General features: G+C 43.1%; 1 protein-coding gene across 1 annotated transcript in view; it reads left to right on the top strand.

Moving 5' to 3' along the window:
* The window catches only part of rnf216 (ring finger protein 216), a 227,576-nt gene that overhangs the window by 51,405 nt on the left and 156,129 nt on the right, over window positions 1–20,042 (top strand). The window contains exon 12 of the mRNA XM_072480929.1: window positions 937–1,015. Coding sequence (XP_072337030.1) covers window positions 937–1,015 — 79 coding nt within the window. The remainder of the gene's footprint in view (window positions 1–936; window positions 1,016–20,042) is intronic.

Raw genomic sequence — 20,042 nt, 5'->3', positions numbered from 1 at the left:
GAGGCCATTCGGCCCATCGAGTCTGCACCGACCCACATTAATCCCTCACTTCCACCTTATCCCCGCAACCCAATAACCCCTCCCAACCCTTATGGACACTACGGGTAATTTAGCATGGCCAATCCACCTAACCTGCACGTCTTTGGACTGTGGGAGGAAACCGGAGCACCCGGAGGAAACCCACGCGGACACGGGGAGAACGTGCAAACTCCGCACAGACAGTGACCCAGCGGGGAATCGAACCTGGGACCCTGGCGCTGTGAAGCCACAGTGCTAATCACTTGTGCTACCGTGCTGCCCAAATTGTATTGTTGTACCTTCTGACAAGCTCCCATTATTTCTTCTCTTATACGCTGCCCCATATAATTACAATTTGGGGGCCTGTACACCACTCCCACAAGTGACTTCTTGCCATTATCATTTCTCATCTCAATCCAAACCACTTTACATCCTGGTTCCTTGAACTTAGGCTGATTCTTTCTAGTGTGCTACTGCAAACATTTAATTGCCCTAACTGCTGTCCTGTCGAAGATCAGCTAACAGAACAAATCAGGAATTGAATCTGGGACCTGTCTGGCTTAATGCTATGTTAGACATTTCCTTTGCAGACTAGGGGCAGCACGGTGGTGCAGTGGTTAGCACTGCTGCCTCATGGCACCGAGGTCCCAGGTTCGATCCTGGCTTTGGGTCACTGTCCGTGTGGAGTTTGCACATTCTCCCGTGTTTGTGTGGGTTTCGCCCCCACAACCCAAAGATGTGCAGGATAGATGGATTGACCACGCTAAATTGCCCATAAATTGGAAAAATGAATTGGGTGTACTCAATTTATTTTTTTTCAAACCTTTGCAGACCAGATAATTAAATGCACATATATGAGGAGTATTTACATGCACTGTATTGTTTAAATTGCTGTTTTATGTCGCTTCGCTCCTCCAGGTGCCCATTCTGCAACTTCCCAGCACTGCTGGACAAAGATATCAATATGTTCAGCTGCCCCAACCCTCGCTGTCGGAAGGTAAGAACCTGCTTTCTTATTTAAAAGAAACTGTGTTATTGGGAGCATGCCACTATGAAATGTGGTTGTTTGAAGGCTGTTAATCTGGCGTTAGTCATACATAGCTTGGCACCACACAGCGTATTGTGAATGTACAGAGAAGTATCCAAATGTGGTCATGTGTAATGGTGGTATCGATGTTGAAAATCACCATTAAGATACAACAATTTTTTTAAATTCAAAAATAACGTCTGTAAAATGCAATCGATTGTATATGCCTTCCTCTTTTTCAAGGATTATTGTATTTTGCTGCAGATTTCCCTAATGCCTAGCCTGGGAAAATGCGTAAATGACAGTGATCTAATTTTGCTTCTGATGTACTGCATAACTTAACTAAAAGCTATAATTAAAGTAGTTGTTGATCAGTACTGCATCACTACCAGTGATTCTGTTGACTGTGAATATACCGTTTTCTAGAATTAATCAGTTCTTCAGTCATGATAAAACCAGAAATAAAATCATATCTTTAATGGTAACTTAAATGCGTATTGTGCTTTAACTGCAGTGGTTGATATTTCTTCAACTAAGCAGTACATCATAGTCAAATGATCAGCACAGTGTTGTGTGAATGAATAATATAAGATGTTTGTGAAATGATATCAGTAAAGGAGAGTGCGATATAATAATCGCTTGTTGTCACAAGTAGACTTCAATGAAGTTACTGTGGAAAGCCCCTAGTCACCACATTTCGGTGCCTGTTCGGGGAGGCCAGTCCGGGAGTGGAACCCGCGCTGCTGGCCTTGTTCTGCATTACAAGCCAGCTGTTTAGCCCACTGTGCTAAAACAGATATTCAGTAACTGAGAAAAGGATGCGCCACCTCATTGTCCAGTGAACAAATCTGTACGTAGCTTAAAACTGCAGTTGGACGATTTGCATTAAGATAGGCTCAGGTATCTGTATTTGACGATTAATCTGTTGCCAGGAAGACAGGGCAGATGCAAGTTAGAGGTGAAATAAACAGGTGATTGGGAACAATACAGTAAGTACATGGTAACAGGTAACGGTTGTATCTATATTGGGATGTCTCATTTTATTCTGAGAAATAAAATTAGGACTGTGTTTACGTGCTGTGACTAAAAGTCGTAATTTGACCAGCAGAAAGTTGTATTGAAGCAGAATGGGACTTCAAATGTAATAATAACTGTGCAATTCCAGGAACGTTTCTTCCCCCAGCTAATAATTTGTGTTGGATTCAGATCCTGGTTGAACTGTGGCAGTTGGAACTGGGTAATATAAATTTAAAATTAAATTAGGATATATGAATGGTGCAAGTTTGAACCTGAGATCAGACTGTGACGTTTGAGTTATTTAAAGTTTGATAAATTGAGCTTGCCAGGTTTTGGTGAGATACGTTCCATGTAAATTCATATTTTCTGTATGCTACTTTGTATTTCACCTCTGAAGGCACTTTGTGTCCTACATTGTGTACTGCTGATAGATGTGTAAAAGCACTTTGTAGTGTTATGGGCGAGGCGTTTTCAGAACCCCAAAATGTATCATGGAGTTCAACCAACCTTTAATGTATTTGTTGCTTTTCCGAGCACACGGCTTGTTTCCTAGGTGTGGGATTACAATTATGGACACGTGGGTTTTTAAACAAAAACAATGTTTATTCCATGAACTCAATTTAACATCTTAAATAAACATTGGATCTCTTAACACCCCTTACTTCAAAGATAACTCTGAAAATATTACAACTGTAAATAATCCCTCAAAATGTTCCTTCAAACTTCCAAGAGACTTAATACCTTTAAACAGAATCACATCAAGTTAAAGGCTTTACTATTGTGAGTTTAAATCACCCAAATGATCCAGAGATAGTCTTTCATGGCAAAGACCACAGCAGATCCAGCTCACTGCAAACACACTCCCCAAGCTCTTTTCCTCCAAACTGAAACGTCAAAAAGGCTGAACTGCTCAGCACCACCCACTCTCTGACATCACTGTTTTCTTAAAGGTACATTGCTTAAACATCCATGTCTTAAAGGTACTCTCACATGACACCTCCCCCCAAGAAAAATAAATAAACCATCAACTTCAAGATGGTTTCATTTTTCACTTTTGCACCATCCACTAAGAAATGTACACAGTAAATATACCTTTCCGTTTTTTTTAAAAAAACAACACACGCAAACAGGTATAATAATATAGTCCATTTTTCTTTGTTCTTCTTCCTCCAACAGAATCCTTCTCGATTGACAGTCTCTTTGAACAAAGTCTCTGCACGATCCATCCATTCATCTACTCCTCGGCATTTCTCTTTAGAATCAGATACTTTAGTTCAATCTGACCACAGAGCCCCTTGCAATTCTCCAATACAGAAGCATTGGTGATCACAGCTTTCAGGCAGTCAAATGCCTGTTAAAAGTCTGCTGTCCCTTGAAATTTTTGACATTTCTTTAGCAAGTCCATCAGTGGAGTACTCACGCCTCAACTTTTGCACAAATGTTCAATCAAATCCACTCTTGCTAAGAAATCGCATTATTTCCCTTCGTCTTGAGGGTATCGGAAACTCCGCAAGGAAAGTGATTCGGGCTTCCCCAAATTCACTTTCGGCTAGGTTCATCACCAAACCCGCCTCCTGAAGTCGATCGAAGAACTCAATACGATGTTTTAAATGTTCTTTCCATGTCCGGAAGTGGTAAATAAGAGCAGATGGTCCCACTTTCTCAATGCAATCCTTCAAATGTGGGATAGGATAAGAGTCCGTTCTTGTAACTGCATTTACCTGTCGATAGTCTACACACAACCATTGGGTACCGTCACTATGGGTGAGCTCCATTGGCTGCAACCCACTTCAATGATGCCATTCTTCAGCATACTCTCAATCTCTCTGTTAACCTGTGCCAATTTTAAAGGATTAAGTCTATATGGATGTTGTTTGATAGGAACAGCATTTCCCACATCTACATTATGTATAGCCATTTTAGTACTTCCTAATTTATCTCTACAAACTTGCCCATGTGATATCAATAACTCTTTCAGGTCAGTTTGTTTTTCCTCTGGAAGGTAACTTAACAATTCATCCCAATTTTTAAGAACATCCTCATTTTCCACTTTAATTTGAGGTATGTCAAATTCACAGTCATCTGGATTTGGTTCGTCACTTTGAGTTAGAATCATTAAAACCTCCTTTTTCTCTCCTTCCCTTTCAAAGTACTTTTTAAGCATATTCACATGACACACTCGGTGAGTCTTCCTTCTATCTGGTGTTTTTACCACATAATTCACCTCACTTAATTTCCTTTCAATCTGATACGGTCCACAAAACCTAGCTTTTAAAGGCTCACCTACCACTGGTAACAACACTAAAATTTTATCCCCACTGGCAAAACTACGAACTTTGGATTTTTTATCCGCTACCCGCTTCATCACATTTTGTGCAACTTTCAAATGTTGTCTAGCCAATTCACCTGCTCTATTTAATCGTTCCCTAAAATTTGACACGTAATCCAATAGTCTAATTTACGATTTCTCATCCACCAATTTTTCCTTAATCAATTTAAGTGGTCCTCTTACCTCATGACCAAAAATTAGTTCAAAAGGACTAAATTTGGTAGACTCATTAGGTGCATCCCTAATTGCAAACAATACGAATGGAGTTCCTTTATCCCAATCCTCTGGATAATCTTGACAATACGCCCTCAACATTGTCTTTAATGTCTGATGCCACCTTTCTAACATTCCCTGCGATTCTGGATGATACGCAGTTGATTTAAATTGTTTTATTCCTAAGCTATCCATAACTTCTTTGAATAACTTTGAAGTAAAATTTGATCCTTCATCCGATTGAATTTCTGTGGGTAGCCCATATCTAGTAAAGAATTTAAGTAACTCCTCCACAATCCTTTTAGCTATAATATTACATACTGGAATCGCCTCTGGAAACCGAGTAGACGCATCCATTATAGTCAAATGATATTGATTCCCACTTTTTGTTTTAGGAAGCGGTCCTACACAATCAAGTATGACCCTCGTAAAAGGTTCCTCAAATGCTGGAATGCATATTAAGGGCGCTGTTTTTAACATTGCTTGAGGTTTCCCTATCACTTGACATGTGTGACATGATTGACAAAATTTAACTACATCTTTATGTAGTCCAGGCCAATAAAAATGTTTCTGGGTTTTAGCTTGAGTTTTCCTTATTCCCAAATGACCTCCCACTGGTACCTCGTGTGCAACTCGCAACACCTCCTTTCTAAACCCTACCGGCAATACTACTTGATGAACTTGTGACCACTTTTCATCCGCCTGCATATGTACAGGTCTCCATTTTCTCATCAAGACATCATTTTTACGGTAATAGCACTCTGGTATACTCTCAGAATCCTCTTCCGTATATGCTTTCTGATATATCCGTTTTATTTCTCCATCTTTCTGTTGTAACTCCGCCAATTTTCCTGAACTAAAAATATCCACCTCATCCTCCACCTGTTCTTGTTGTTTTTCAACCAACTGATCAAAAATTGTTTCTGATAATTGCACTTCAACTTCATCTTCACTCTTTGATTTCTCCTCTTGTCTTTTAGGATGGGAATAGAGGGATACGGACCCAGGAAGTGTAGAAGATTGTAGTTTAGTCGGGCAGCATGGTCGGCACTGGCTTGGAGGGCAGAAGGGTCTGTTCCTGTGCTGTACTTTTCTTTGTTCTTTGTCTTAACCTGTGACTTTGCGACCTTGTTACTACACAATCCGGAAAAATCCCAGGATATTCGTCCTTCAACCCTTCAGTTGTCTGATTTTCCACTGGCTTATCAACCATAGTAGGCATCACTCCCACCTGCAATCCAGCTATATCATTACCCAAGATAAACTGTATTCCTGGACAAGATAGTTTATCTATTACTCCTACTACCACTTCACCACTCTTCCTCTAAGGTAAGGACTTTCCAACCTTACCTTATATAACACTACTCCTCTCACCCTGAATTCCACGTATCACCACCTTTTCTGGCAACGTTCTTCCCAAACTACATAATTCCTCATCTCTTACCATTAAAGATTGACTAGCCCCTGTATCTCTTAAAATTGTAACTTCTTTACCTGCTCCTCCTGATACACATGAGTAAACTTTACCCACACAAGTAAATTCTTTAAAGGCATCTGGCACCTTCTTAACAATTACTTCTTGAACAGGCTATACAATCGTTTGCACCTCCTTCGCTTCCCTTGGGCTTTCCTTTACCACTCTAACAAACACCACTGTCTTATCCTGTTTTACCACATCAGCCTTCCCAGTGCTTTCCTTCAACCACCAACACTGACTTTACATGGCCCAGTTTATTACAGTGCAAACATCTGAAACTTTTCATTTATTTTCCGCCCTCCTGGATTTCTTTTTTAATCTGAGGTACACTCTCTTTATTGTCTCCCATCAGATCACCTTTACCTTTACCACTTGAGTATTTCTCATGTCCCCAGTTTCTATCCCTCACTGGCTGAAACTGATGTCGGAAACCAATCTTTGATTTCTGAACTAATTCATAATCATCTGCCATTTCCGCTGCTAATCTCGTAGTTTTAACCCTCTGTTCTTCCACATGAGTTCTCACTACATCAGGAATTGAATTTTTAAACTCCTCCAAATGTATAATTTCTCTGAGAGCTTCATACGTTTGGTCTATTTTCAAAGCCCTTATCCACCTATCAAAATTACTCTGTTTGAGCCTTTCAAACTCCATGTATGTTTGACCAAATTTTTTCCTTAAATTTCTAAACCTTTGTCTGTAAGTTTCAGACACTAGCTCATATGCACTTAAGATGGATTTCTTCACCTCCTCATACGTTCCAGATACCTCCTCCGATAGTGATGCAAATACTTCACTAGCTCTACCTACCAGCTTTGTTTGAATCAGTAATGCCCACATGTCCTGTGGCCATTGCATTTGTTTAGCTACCTTCTCAAATGAAATGAAAAAGGCATCTACCTCCTTCGCGTCAAACCTTGGCAATGCTTGGACATATTTAAATAGATCCCCACCACGTCTTCACTACGGCGCTCAGTCTCCTTATCCTCATCCATCTCCTCCAACTACACGTGTCCCTTTGCGTCTGCCAATTTTAACTGATTTTCATGTTTCAGGGCCATTTTCAGAAGTCCAAACTCTCTTTTTCCCTTTCCTCTCTATCTCTTTTTTGTTTCTTCTCTCTCCTTTTATTTTACCTCTCTATCTCTTTCTCTTTCTTTTTCCGCTCTCTCTCTTTTGTATTCAAGCCGCTTTAATTCTTTCTCATGTTCCATTTGTTTAATTTGCAACTGAATTTTTGCCATTTCCCATGAGTCAAACTCTATCTCAGGCAACTTTAAATGCTTAACCACTGCCATAATTACCTCATCTTTTCGCATTTTGTCAGATAATGTTAACTGCGATGTTTTTGCCAGACCCAACAGTCTGCTTTTCGTCGCTGTCCATAAAGTACTGCGTGTGACAGTCTCCACCCCCAAAAACTTCTGAGCCTCTGAAAGAGCCATTGTTCACACCACTCTCCCCACTTAAACTAAAATACCACACCGGAAAAGCAACAATCCTTCACTGTCCTTAAGTTCACAAAAGCCAATCCAATAGATCGGCTTTTATCCCCCTCAAGCCCCCAATTGTTATGGGCGAGGCGTTTTCAGAACCCCAAAATATATCATGGAGTTCAACCAACCTCCCCCTTTAATGTATTTGTTGCTTTTCCGAGCACACAGCTTGTTCCCTAGGTGTGGGATTACAATTATGGACACGTGGGTTTTTAAACACAAAACAATGTTTATTCCATGAACTCAACTTAACATCTTAAATGAACATTGGATCTCTTAACACCCCTTACTTCAAAGATAACTCCGTAAATATTACAACAGTAAATAATCCCTCAAAATGTTCCTTCAAACTTCCAAGAGACTTAACACCTTTAAATAGAATCACATCAGGTTAAAGGCTTTACTGTTATGAGTTTAAATCACCCAAATGATCCAGAGATAGTCTTTCATGGCAGAGACCACAGCAAATCCAGCTCACTGCAAACACAGACACTCCCCAAGCTCTTTTCCTCCAAACTGAAACTTCAAAAAGGCTGAACTGCTCAGCTCCACCCACTCTCTGACACCACTGTTTCCTGAAGGGTACATTGCTTAAACATCCATATCTTAAAGGTACCCTCACATGACAGTAGTGACATCTCTGTGGGTAAAGGATTTTTTTTTCCAATTAAGGGGCAATTTAACGTGGCCAATCCACCTACCCTGTACAGCTTTGGGTTGTGTGGGTTGTGGTGGTGAGATCCACGCAGTCACGGGTAGAATGTGCATGCTCCACATGGACAGTTACCTGGGGCCGGGATGGGCCTCTGGGGCAGCATGTTGGTGCCGTGAGGGGGCACTGCTAAGCCACTGCACCAACATGCTGCCCCAGGTAAAGGAAACCTGACCTTTGTTCAGCTACACTTAGTTACTCCTTCCTATCCAAGAACATTCAACAAGTCTAAGTGAGATATGGAACTCAACAGGCAGGAGAAACAATTAGATGACACTCCACAGCACATGGGGATATTGGATTAAAAGATTTGTGACATTAACACACAATACTGGAAACACAGTGGAAGATAGCTTCCTGTTTGGGGTGGAACTAGTCTGGATAACCTGCTTTATATGATTTGTTCTGCACCATTCATAAGCAACTATTTTGTGGTTTTTCAAACAAGCATTTGCTATTTCAGTTCCGACAAAGTCTCATGGAATTCCACTAGATGGTGCTGTTGGACTGTGCATGGATTACAAGGCTCCAGAGCTGCAAAATCCCCTGACTATCTGGTTCTAGGGGTTGGGAATAAGATTGATAATACAGGAGGATTAACATTTTCTGAAATCCACTCTGAATTCTGCCTAAATGTGCTCTTTGTCACTTGTGCTCAAAATAGTACACTTGCACCTTTATGAAAGCAATCATCGCTTTTGGAGAAATTATCAAGTGTTTAACTTCGAACACATCGTGAAACAGATGTAACGTGGTGATTATATAAAAAGTGGATTCTGTTTTATGTATGGCCGAACAATAGGTACTGCGATTTTGAGAGCATCTTTTCAATTTTTCTCTATAGCTGTGAGCTATGCATAAATTGCACTAAAGAGTAGTGAAATATCAATCCTTGTGCATCAATCTCGCAATAAGTTTCTCTTTAATCAAGCTGTTGGGAAATCGTTTGAGGATCAATCAGTTGAAGATCTATTTTCTGTGGGCAGAATTAAAGGAAGAGGAGACTAGACTTGTGATGAATTGCTGTTCAGATTATTCAGAGACAATTAGGAATGAGTTTTGTGATTCCATATTACTTAGTTGCATCCTAGAACTTGCCTTCTAAAACAGTGTGGAAGAATGCTGTGATTTTTATCTTCCCCTGCGACCCACATTTCTGCAGAAATGTTCCCTGCTGGGAATAGAGCATCCTTTAGTGTTGGATATGTAATTGTTTTTGTGCAAATATGTTAGCAGGCATATCTTGTTACTTGATACGCAGACTGAAGTTAAAGAAAGATTTAAAACCTTTAGGGGCCTCCTATAGATGCTAGCAGTACTCCATCTAACAGGAAAAACAGTCACTCAAAAGTTAATTCCTGGCCTACATCCAAACATCTAATTTATAAGGCAGTAGCCATGGAAACCATTGAAGGGGAAGTTATGTTGACCTAGATAAATGTGCCAAGTGAAAGTTAAATCTTGGAATCTGTGGAATGAGTGCGCCAAACGGAAACTGAAGTGCAGGGTTTTGTTTTTAAATATTGAAGACAGTTGCTTCCTGTTCTTTAAGGAATATATTTTTACAGACTTGTCAGGGCAATGTCTTACACGTCAGTTGTTACGAGATGTAATGAGATTATGAAATTAAAATTAGCACAGTGTGATCAAAAGTGTTGGCGTTAAGCTTTAAGCAGAAAAGTGCAAAAATGAGCTAATAGTTTACAGGCATGTTTATTCAGTGCATGTCCCTGAAAATATTTAGGACTGTTCTTTTTTTTTTAAACGGTGGCATGCCCGCTGGTTCATAGAATTTACAGTGCAGCTGGAGGCCATTCGGCCCATTTTGTCTGAACCAGCCCTTGGAAAGAGCACCCCACTTCAGTCCACACCTCCGCCCCATACCTGTAACCCAGCAACCCCACCCAACCCCTTTGGACACTAAAGGCAATGTAGTATGGCCAATCCACCTAACCTACACGTCTTTAGACTGTGAGAGGCACCCGGGGGAAACCCATGCAGACACGAGGAGAACGTGCAGATTCCACACAGACAGTGTCCCAAGCCGGAATCTAACCTGGGACCCTGAAGCTGTGAGGCAACTGTGCTAACCACTGTGCTACCGTGTCACATGGTTGCATTAAATGCGGTTATGTTTGTTAGAATGTTCAGGATGGGAGCGGCACCGTGGCACTGTGGTTAGCACTGCTGCCTCACAGTGCAGAGGACCCAGGTCCGATCCTGGCCCCGGGTCCACAGTCCTTGTGAAGTTTGCATTCTCCCCGTGTCTGCGTGGGTCTCACCCCCACAACCCAAAGATGTGCAGGGTAGGTGGATTAAACATGCTAAATTGCCCATTAATTGGAAAAAAAATAATTGGGTACTCTAAATTTTAAAAAAAATGTTCAGGATGTTCCCTGGCATAAAATAATTCCAGGCTTTATTTCAATGCTGCTGTCACTGCGTTTATAAAGTGACAGAGTTGTAAAAAAAATATGGCAAGTAATGATGAAGCTTCCTTAATTTATAAAGTTATATCAGGGTTGTCATATTTAAAGTTCTACCACCACAGAGTACAATGCTGGAGCTGAGGATTTGCACAATTTCGGATCATCAAAATCTTACTTTTTCAAATAAGAGTGAGCTCCAAAAGTGTTGCCTAATGCTGCAGTTTACAATTTTTCCTGTAATTATCTGAGAGTGATTATCTTTGTGAAGAAGTGATGGCACAAGCTGGTTTTAATATTAAAGCACTAGAGTGCAGGCGAGGTGATTTGCCTAGTCCCCCCACCCCCCCAGTCTTTTATCCGTGGATTGATCCAGATTAGCTGACCAAACACCTCCAAGCTTGTGCAACGTTGTATTTAAGTTTGCAACTCATCCTCCTTATTGAATGAGCCATTCAAAACTTAAGTTTTGCTTTTCAAACTCTGGTTGTGTGCCTTGTGTCAGAATTGGCTTTTCATATTTAAACCTGGACAGGGGAGCACTCAGCCTGGTATGTTGGCCATCTTCTGCTGTTGGACCTTTTTGTTCGGCAAGTCAGACTCCAGGGGCAGCAAAGACTGGTAATAACATTTAATCAGTATTGCTGATTATTTTGGTTATTGTCATTTCACTAATCAGCTCCATGCTGGGAAATTCCATGGACACTGAAACATCTCTAAATATGTATTTTTTTGAACAGCAATTCTGATAAATGGACACTGTGAAGAATTTTGAAATGACTTTACAGTGATCTCAAACTGGTAAATACAGCACTTGTGTTTCTATCTAATCCTCTGTTCTAGTCTTGCTCCTCTATAATCTTACTCCCAGTAAATGTGCTCAATTTTAGCCGGAGCTAAAATAAACGTGTTTTGGTGAGGACTTTTCTGGAGCTAATGTCTGGTATTTAGTTCCCATATTCTCATGGTCAGCAGCTCAGTGCTATTGCTGATATTTCACATCTGAGATCAAGCTTCATTTCATCTGAGGCACCGTCATGCTGCAGAAACTGACTTTTATGTTGATCATATGTAAGCTCAAATTGTAGTACGTGGTATGGAACAGGTCATTTCCATCAGAGCACAGCACCTGCTATTTGTAAAGATTATGGGTGCGATTTAACAGATTTAATGAAAGAGTCCTAAGTCGGGCGCGTTTAGCCAGGTGTTTCCCATCACTGGCACCTGGTTTAGGCGCTGCAACTTCAAAAATTGTTTCGCCCTCTGACTTGGGTGGCGGAGATCCTATGGAATAACTGGGAAAGGGAACATGCTCATGTCTGTTTTAGAGGGCAGTGGGAGATGTGAGGATTGAGATTAGTTACCAATAAGGAACTGAAGGCAGTTAGGAAGATCCAGCTTGAAACAAGCAATCCCTCAACCTATTTTCACAAACACACATTTGTGCATTTTAATTTTTCTGCTGGTCACCATGTCCAATGAATTTTGCTTACCATGCACAGATAAATCTTGCTTTATAAATGACACAACGGATAATTGTGCTACAAACTACTGTAAGTGATAACAGCAAATAAGCCATTTTAGCAGAGGTTTTAATCAATCTTTTAAGGAGATTATGTCTCCATTAAAATCTTAGAGGATATTTCCATTAAGCCCATCGCTGGTGTCAACGTTGCTGTTTTCTGGCCCTCTGTTATAAAGTTTCAAATACAGAAAATATTTGAAATGCACAGCAGGTTGGTGTGTAGGAAAAAAGGTGAATTAATTTATTAATGTGATCATTAACAGAATTTGGTTGTACGGATTTGTTGACTTTTAAACCAGCTTTATCTTTCATAGATTTCATTGATTCTATATGTCGCAGGAGACAATCTTGTCTTTGACAGTCAAAACCACTATCCAGCCGAATCGTATTTCCCAACGCGGCTTATCCCTGTCTGTTGCAGCCCTTCAAAGGGTGACCAAATACTTTTTAAATGCTGTGAAGAAATCTGTATGTTTTCAGGACTAGAATTCCTGGCAATCAGGGGAATTATGGCACAAGCGGAGAGTGGCAAAGGGGGCCAGGACAACTTATTTGGCGAGGGTGCAAAAACAACAACCATGGGTTGGAGTTTTACAGTGCAAAAACAAGCCCACATGACAGGTCAGTCTGGTGCAGACTGAGAGGAGACCTGAGGTTCTGCCATTAACCCTGTGCTTCTGAGGGACTGGGGCTTGAAAAGTCCTTGGCTGCTCTGAGTTGCTAAGAGCTGGGGTTCAAAGAAGCGCAGGAGCAGCATTTGCTTGGTGTAGCGGAGAGCTGGGCCTCAGAAAGGCCTAAGAGGGGTAGCTGCCTGGTACAGCGAGGGAGATTGGGCCTGGGGAAGCGCAGTAGCAATTGTTGGCAGATGTGTGGCTAAGGCTAAGATTGTAACAATGCAATGAGGGTTTTGAGTTCCAGACCCACATCGCCCTCTGGGTGAAAGAATTTCTCTTCAGCTCCCCGCTAATGTTTCTACAAATTACTTTAATTCCAATCCCCCAATTATTGCTAAGGGAAATTATGTTATAAAATCCCTATAGTGCAGAAGACTGTCATTTGGCCCACACTCTCACACTATACCTGTAACCACCACCTAACTGTTGGACACAGGTGCAATTTAGCCCTGACAAGTCTGAAGATGCTGATCTGCTTTTCCTTACCCTCTATGTTCATATGAGCTTGTGATTCCAAGGTTAATTGAATCAGCCGGTGTTAATTTGGTGGATTGTCCATTCTGAACTTGGTTTGCAGATGGAGAATTTTGTCATAGCTGAAGGGTGGTGGACGAAGAGATCTCGGCCAAGGCTGGAAAAAGTATTTATTTCAACCGTCGCTTCTGAGCCTCTTGGTTCCAAATCATTCCTATCCAGCTAACTAACTTCAAACGTGCATTGTATTGAAGCTTTGTCATTTTCAGCTGTCCTTTTGTGTTGAGAAAAGGGTGAAAGAAACACTGGAGTGCAAATCTCAACCCAGCTTCCTGTGATGGGATTGGGAAAATTACGGAGGAACATTGGGCAATGTTGAGAAATCGACAGCTGGGACCTTCTGTTCTTCTTGCTGAGTGCAATTGTGCATGGATAGGATTATGGAATCCTCTGCAGCAGGAGGCCATTTTGCTTGTACCAGCTCTTTGAAAGAGCTATCCAATTTGTTCCATTCCCTTGCAATTCACTCGACTTTAAGTTACTTTTGAAAATTACTTCTGAATCTGCTTCACCACTCATTCAAGTTGTGCTTTCAAACCATAATTAACTCCAGCATAAGATCATTTTTCTTCTCATCTGAGTCTTTCACCAATTACTTTAAATCTGTGACTGCTGGTTGCAGATCCTCTACCATTGGAAACACTCGCTCTTTATTTACTCCATCAAAATTCTTCATGCTTTTGAATGTCTCTATTAAATCATCAATCACTCAATAAATCACAGGAATTGATATCACAGTATGTTTTTTTCCTGATTTAACCTGCACGTGAAGTAATAAGGAAGAACAGGATAGGTGCAGCTTATTAATATACAGCAGGAATAACATGCTATTGACCTTGGGGATGCCAGTTCAAAAACTCCGGAAAAGAACACCATCAAAAGCAATAAATGCTGTTTCAACTTAACTGCATTTTCAAAACTGGGTAGATACTGACTAAAATAGGACTGGAGATGGCGAGGGTAAATGCAACTGAAGGCAGTTTTGATGCTTTTGCACATTTGGGACTATGGTCCGTTCTTTCAAATCAGAGAAAATGTTAAATAATTTCAACTGACAGCTTTTACCTCTGATTAGGAAATCCCTTGAGATTATATAAATAAATTAGGTAGAATCCATTATCAACAAAGCTGCCATTTTCATTTTTGTCTTTAAATTGTTTTTATTGTTTCATGGGATGTGGATGTCACTGGCAAGGCCAGAATATTTTGCCAGTCCTCAATTGTCACGACTAAAAGGTTTGCTGTTCCATTTCGGAGGCAGTTGAGCGTCACCAAATTACTGTAGGCCTTGGAGGCACGGGGTGGTCGAACTGGGTAAGGGTAGCAGGATAACCTTTAATAAAGGACTTCAGTTGAACCTGACAATTGATAGTTTCGCGGTCACCATTACTGAGTCTAGCTTACAATTCCAGATTTGTTAATTAGATTTATTAATTGGTTGCATTTAAATTCCACCAGTTGCCATGGTGGGATTGGAACCCATTTCGGCAGACCATGAGCCGAGCCCTCTGCTGACTTATCTGTAGTAGCACTATCAATTCTGAGTTACAAGTCATTGATTCAAACCCTTCTGCAGGAACATCACACAATCTAGGCTCAGATTTCAGTGCAGTACCAAGGCAATACTGCATTGTCCGAGATTCTGTCATTAGTATCAGACTTTAAACTGGGGCCCGAGTGGTCTTTATGTGAATATCAAGGAGGAATGATATGTTCCAACGGCTTGGCCGATAATCATTCCTCAAGTCACATCACCAAAGCAGATTTAACTTGTCTTTCATCTCATTGATGTTTCTGGGACATTGCTGTGCTCAAAATGGTTGCTGCACTTGTCTACGTCACAAGAGTGACTACACTTCCGAAGTAATTAATTTGGCTTGTAGTGCTTTGGGACTCCTGAGATCATGAAAGTTGCACGTGAATGAATATTTTTCCTTTTCCTATTGCAGTCAATTATTTTTCTTTGACTTTGTTGCTAGCTGTTCCAAATATGGTTGTGTCCTTAATCTTAACAAACAGAGTCTCAACAAAACAAGTCACTCTTGTTTGCTCATGCCAAATCCACTGATTTCAAGTTTAAGTTGTTCCAAGCTGAAGCCCGCATCAGTATAAATACTGGTCAGTCACAAGCCTGATTAATTCCATTGTGCATTTGCAGCATCTTCCCCTCGGTAGTTAAATTAGATGTATTTCTCCCTGATTTCACAGGATTGCATAAGATATACTGTGCAGAAACTGCCCATTTGGCCCAAATAGCCCATGCCAGTGTTCATGCTCCACTCTAGCCTCCTCCCATCTTTTCCGATCTAATTTCTACCAGTGTAACCATCTCCCTCGTGCTTGACTTGCTTTCCCTTAAATGCAACTATACCGTTATCTTTTTAAACATTTTTTTTTAAAGAGTGCCCAATTCATTTTGTCCAATTAAGGGGCAATTTAGCATGGCCAATCCACCTACCCTGCACATCTTTGGGTTGTGGGGGCGAAACCCACGCAAACACGGGGAGAATGTGCAAACTCTACACGGACAGTGACCCAGAGCCGGGATCGAACCTGGGACCTCGGCGCCGTGAGGCAGCAGGGCTAACCACTGCACCGCCGTGCTGCCCTACTATACCGTTGACTTGAACCACTCCATGTGATAGCATGTTCCACATCTCAGCACTCTTTGGATGAAGAAGTTTCTTCTGAATTCCCTATTGGATTTCTTGGTGACTATCTTGTAATGATGGCCTCCAGTTATGCTCTTTCGCACAAGGGGAAACATTTTCTCTGTATCCACTCTATCACAAATTTCATAATTTTGAAGCCCTCTATTGGGCCACCCTCTGCCTTTTTTGAGAGGGAAGCCCCATCCTTTCCTGATATGTATACCCAAGCATTTCTGGTATCATCCTTATAAATATTCTCTACACCCTCTCCAATGCCTCAAATACGTTTTATAATATGACAATTAGAACTGCACACAGTACTCTTGGTGTGGCCGAATCAAGGTTTGCAGCAAGTTTAGCATGACTTTTTTATTCGCATGTTCACAAGGTTTATTCCCGGATTGACTTTTTCATTTTGAGCAGGGATTTACTGGCGGGGATGGTGGAATCGGGATACCCAGCCCTCACAATTTCGGATCATGCCCCACGCTGGGTGGAACTGCAGGTTAGTGAGGAGAGCTTCCAGCGCCCGCAATGGAGGTTGGACGTGGGCTTGTTGCCGGACGAGGCGGTGTGCAAGAGGCTGAAGAAGTGCATGCAGAATTGCCTGCAGGTTAATGACACGGGGGAAGTCACAGCAACGGTGGTCTGGGAGGCGCTGAAGGCAGTGGTGAGAGGAGAGCTGATTTCGATCCGGGCTCATAGGAACAGGACGGATAGGGCAGAAGCGGACCGACTGGTTAAGGAGATCTTACAGATAGACAGGAGGTATGCGTTGACCCTGGGGGTGGAGCTCTTAAGGGAACGTTGGAGGCTGCAGGCTGAGTTTGGGGTGCTGTCCACAGGTAAGGCAGTGGAGCAGCTTAGGAAGGCGAGGGGTGCATTTTACGAACTTGGGGAGAAGGCCAGCAGAATGCTGGCACAGCAGCTTAGGAAGAGGGAGGCAGCCAGGGAAATAGAAAGGGTGGTTGATGGGGATGGGAACTGGGTCGGGGACTCGGCTGGGCTAAACAGGGTGTTCAGGGACTTTTACAGTAGGCTCTATTGCTCGGAACCCCCCATGGGGCCGGAGGAGATGAGACGCTTTTTGGACGGACTGACCTTCCTAAGGGTGGATAGGGAGCTGGTAGATGGGCTGGGGGCCCCGATTAGGGCTGAAGAAATAGTTGAGGGCTTGAAGGCAATGCAGTCGGGTAAGGCCCCGGGGCCGGATGGGTCTATAAGAAGTTCTCAGGGATTTTAGGGCCGTTGCTGGTCAAGGTTTTCAATGAGGCAAGGGACAGAGGGGTGCTGCCCCCGACGACCTCACAGGCCACTATTTTGTTGATATTCAAGTGGGACAAGAACCCGGAGCTATGCTGGTCATATAGGCCGATCTCACTGCTTAATGTGGACACCAAGTTGCTGGCCAAAATTCTGGCCTCCAGGATTGAAGATTGTGTGCCGGATGTGATTATGGAGGACCAAACCGGGTTTGTCAAGGGCAGGCAGGTGGTGGCCAATATAAGAAGGCTGCTCAATGTGATTACAATGCCCCCGGGGAGTAGGGAGGTTGAGGTAGTTGTGGCAATGGATGCGGAAAAGCCGTTTGACCGGGTGGAGTGGGACTATCTATGGGAGGTGCTGGGACGATTTGGGTTTATCGACTGGGTCAGGCTGTTGTACCAGGCCCCGGAGGCTAGTGTAAGGACAAATAGGACGACCTCGGACCATTTTAGACTGTACCAGGGGACAAGACAGGGGTGCCCCCTCTTCCCACTGCTGCTTGCGTTAGCTATAGAGCCGCTGGCAATTGCTCTGAGCTTCAAGGGGCTGGTTCGGGGGTTGGGGGGGGGGGGCGGTGGGGCGGTGGAACATAGGGTTTCACTGTACGCGGACGACCTGCTCTTATTCATATCAGATCCAGGGGCAGGGATGGGAGAAATTATGGTGATTTTGGGGGAATTTGGCTGGTTTTCAGGGTATAAACTGAATATGACAAAGAGTGAGATGTTTGTATGCCAGTCGAGGGGTCAGGAGGGTCAGCTGAGGGAGCTGCCATTTAGGTTAGTAGGGGACAGTTTCAGGTACTTAGGGATACAAGTGGCGCGCGACTGGGGCCGGTTGAACAAGTTGAACTTGGCCCAGTTGGTTGAACAGATGAGGGGTGAGTTTCGGACATGGGATGCGCTCCTGCTGTCGTTGGCGGGGAGAGTGCAGATGGTCAAAATGATGGTCCTACCGAGATTTTTATTCGTATTTCAGTGTCTCCCAATTTTCATCCCGCGGTCCTTTTTTAAGAGGGTTAATAAAATCATCCTGGGCTTTGTGTGGGCGGGTAAGTCCCCGCGAGTGAAGAAGGTGATGCTCGAGCGGAATCAGGGGGAGGGTGGGCTTGCGCTACCGAGTTTCAGTAATTATTACTGGGTGGCTAACATAGCCATGATAAGGAAGCGGGTGGTGGGGGCGGGGTCGGTTTGGGAGTGGATGGAGGCAGCTTCATGTGGGGGCACCAGTCTGGGGGCGTTGATAACGTCATCTCTGCCGTTCCCGCCGGCGAGATATTCCACCAGCCCCGTGGTGGTGGCGGCCTTGAGGATCTGGGGTCAGTGGAGGAGGTATGTTGGAGCAGTGAGAGCATCGGTCTGGTCCCCAATATGTGACAATCACCTGTTTGCCCCGGGGAGCTTGGATGGGGGGTTCCGAGTATGGCGAAGGGTGGGAATTGAAAGGATGGGGGACCTGTTTTTAGAGGGGAGCTTCCCTAGCTTGAGGGTGCTGGAGGAGAAGTTTGGGTTGGCATGGGGGAACAAATTTAGATATTTACAGGTGCAGGACTTTCTACGCAGGCAGCTATCATTCTTCCCACTCCTACCACTAAGGGGGATCCAGGATAGGGTAGTGTCTAGGGGATGGGTGGGGGAGGGGAGCATCTCGGACATCTACAAAGAACTCATGGGGGTGGAGGAGACACAGACCGTGGAGCTGAAGCGTAAGTGGGAGGAGGAGCTTGGTGGTGAGATGGAGGATGGCTTATGGGCGGACGCGTTGAGCTGAGTCAACGCGACCGCAACATGCGCCAGGCTCAGCTTGATCCAATTCAAGGTGGTCCACCGGGCCCACATGACAGTAGCCCGGATGAGTAGATTCTTTGGGGTGGAGGACAGGTGTGTAAAATGTGCGGGAGGAACAGCGAACCATGTCCACATGTTCTGGGTGTGTCCAAAACTTTGGGGATATTGGCAGGGGTTTGCGGACGTCATGTCCAGAGTATTGAAAACAAGGATGGCGATGAGTCCAGAGGTGGCGATTTTCGGGATGTTGGAAGATCCGGGAATCCAGGAGGAGAAAGAGGCAGACGTTCTGGCCTTTGCTTCCCTGGTAGCCCGGAGACGGATACTGCTAGCTTGGAGGGAGTCAAAGCCCCCGAAGTCGGAGGCCTGGCTGACTGACATGGTGAGCTTTCTCGGACTAGAGAAGATTAAGTTCGCCTTGAGAGGGTCACTGTTAGGGTTCGCCCGGAGGTGGCAACCATTCATCGCCTTGGCGGAGAATTAATCGTCAGTAGGGCGGGGGGTGGGAAGGGAGGGGGGTTAGGGTAGTGTAGAATAGGGGGTCAATTAGGAGGGCCTTGGTGGGACGGGAATCGGTGATTGCACTATGTTTTTTGTTCTTTGTACATTTTTTTTTATACTGTTGCTGTTTGTAATGCCAAAAATACCTCATTAAAATTGTTTATTTTTTTTAAAAAAAGTTTAGCATGACTTCCCAATTTTTTCAATTCTAAGCCTCTTTTCTTTATATTAAGATAAATCTCTATCTCTTCACTGCAGTACATTGAAAAATCAGGTTCTTGTCTTTTGGCACTGTTAACTCATTGTTTGAGCTTGATAGAATGCCATTTCAATGAAGCCAGCAATTTTTGAGTAGCAATCTGTTGCTTCTCTCTGCACTTTAAAACTA

This window comes from Scyliorhinus torazame, chromosome 17, assembly GCF_047496885.1.
Source record: "Scyliorhinus torazame isolate Kashiwa2021f chromosome 17, sScyTor2.1, whole genome shotgun sequence".
Classification (NCBI taxonomy): Eukaryota; Metazoa; Chordata; class Chondrichthyes; order Carcharhiniformes; family Scyliorhinidae; genus Scyliorhinus; species Scyliorhinus torazame.
The sequence above is the reverse complement of the archived record's forward strand: the minus strand, read 5'-3'. Positions and strand labels throughout refer to the sequence as shown.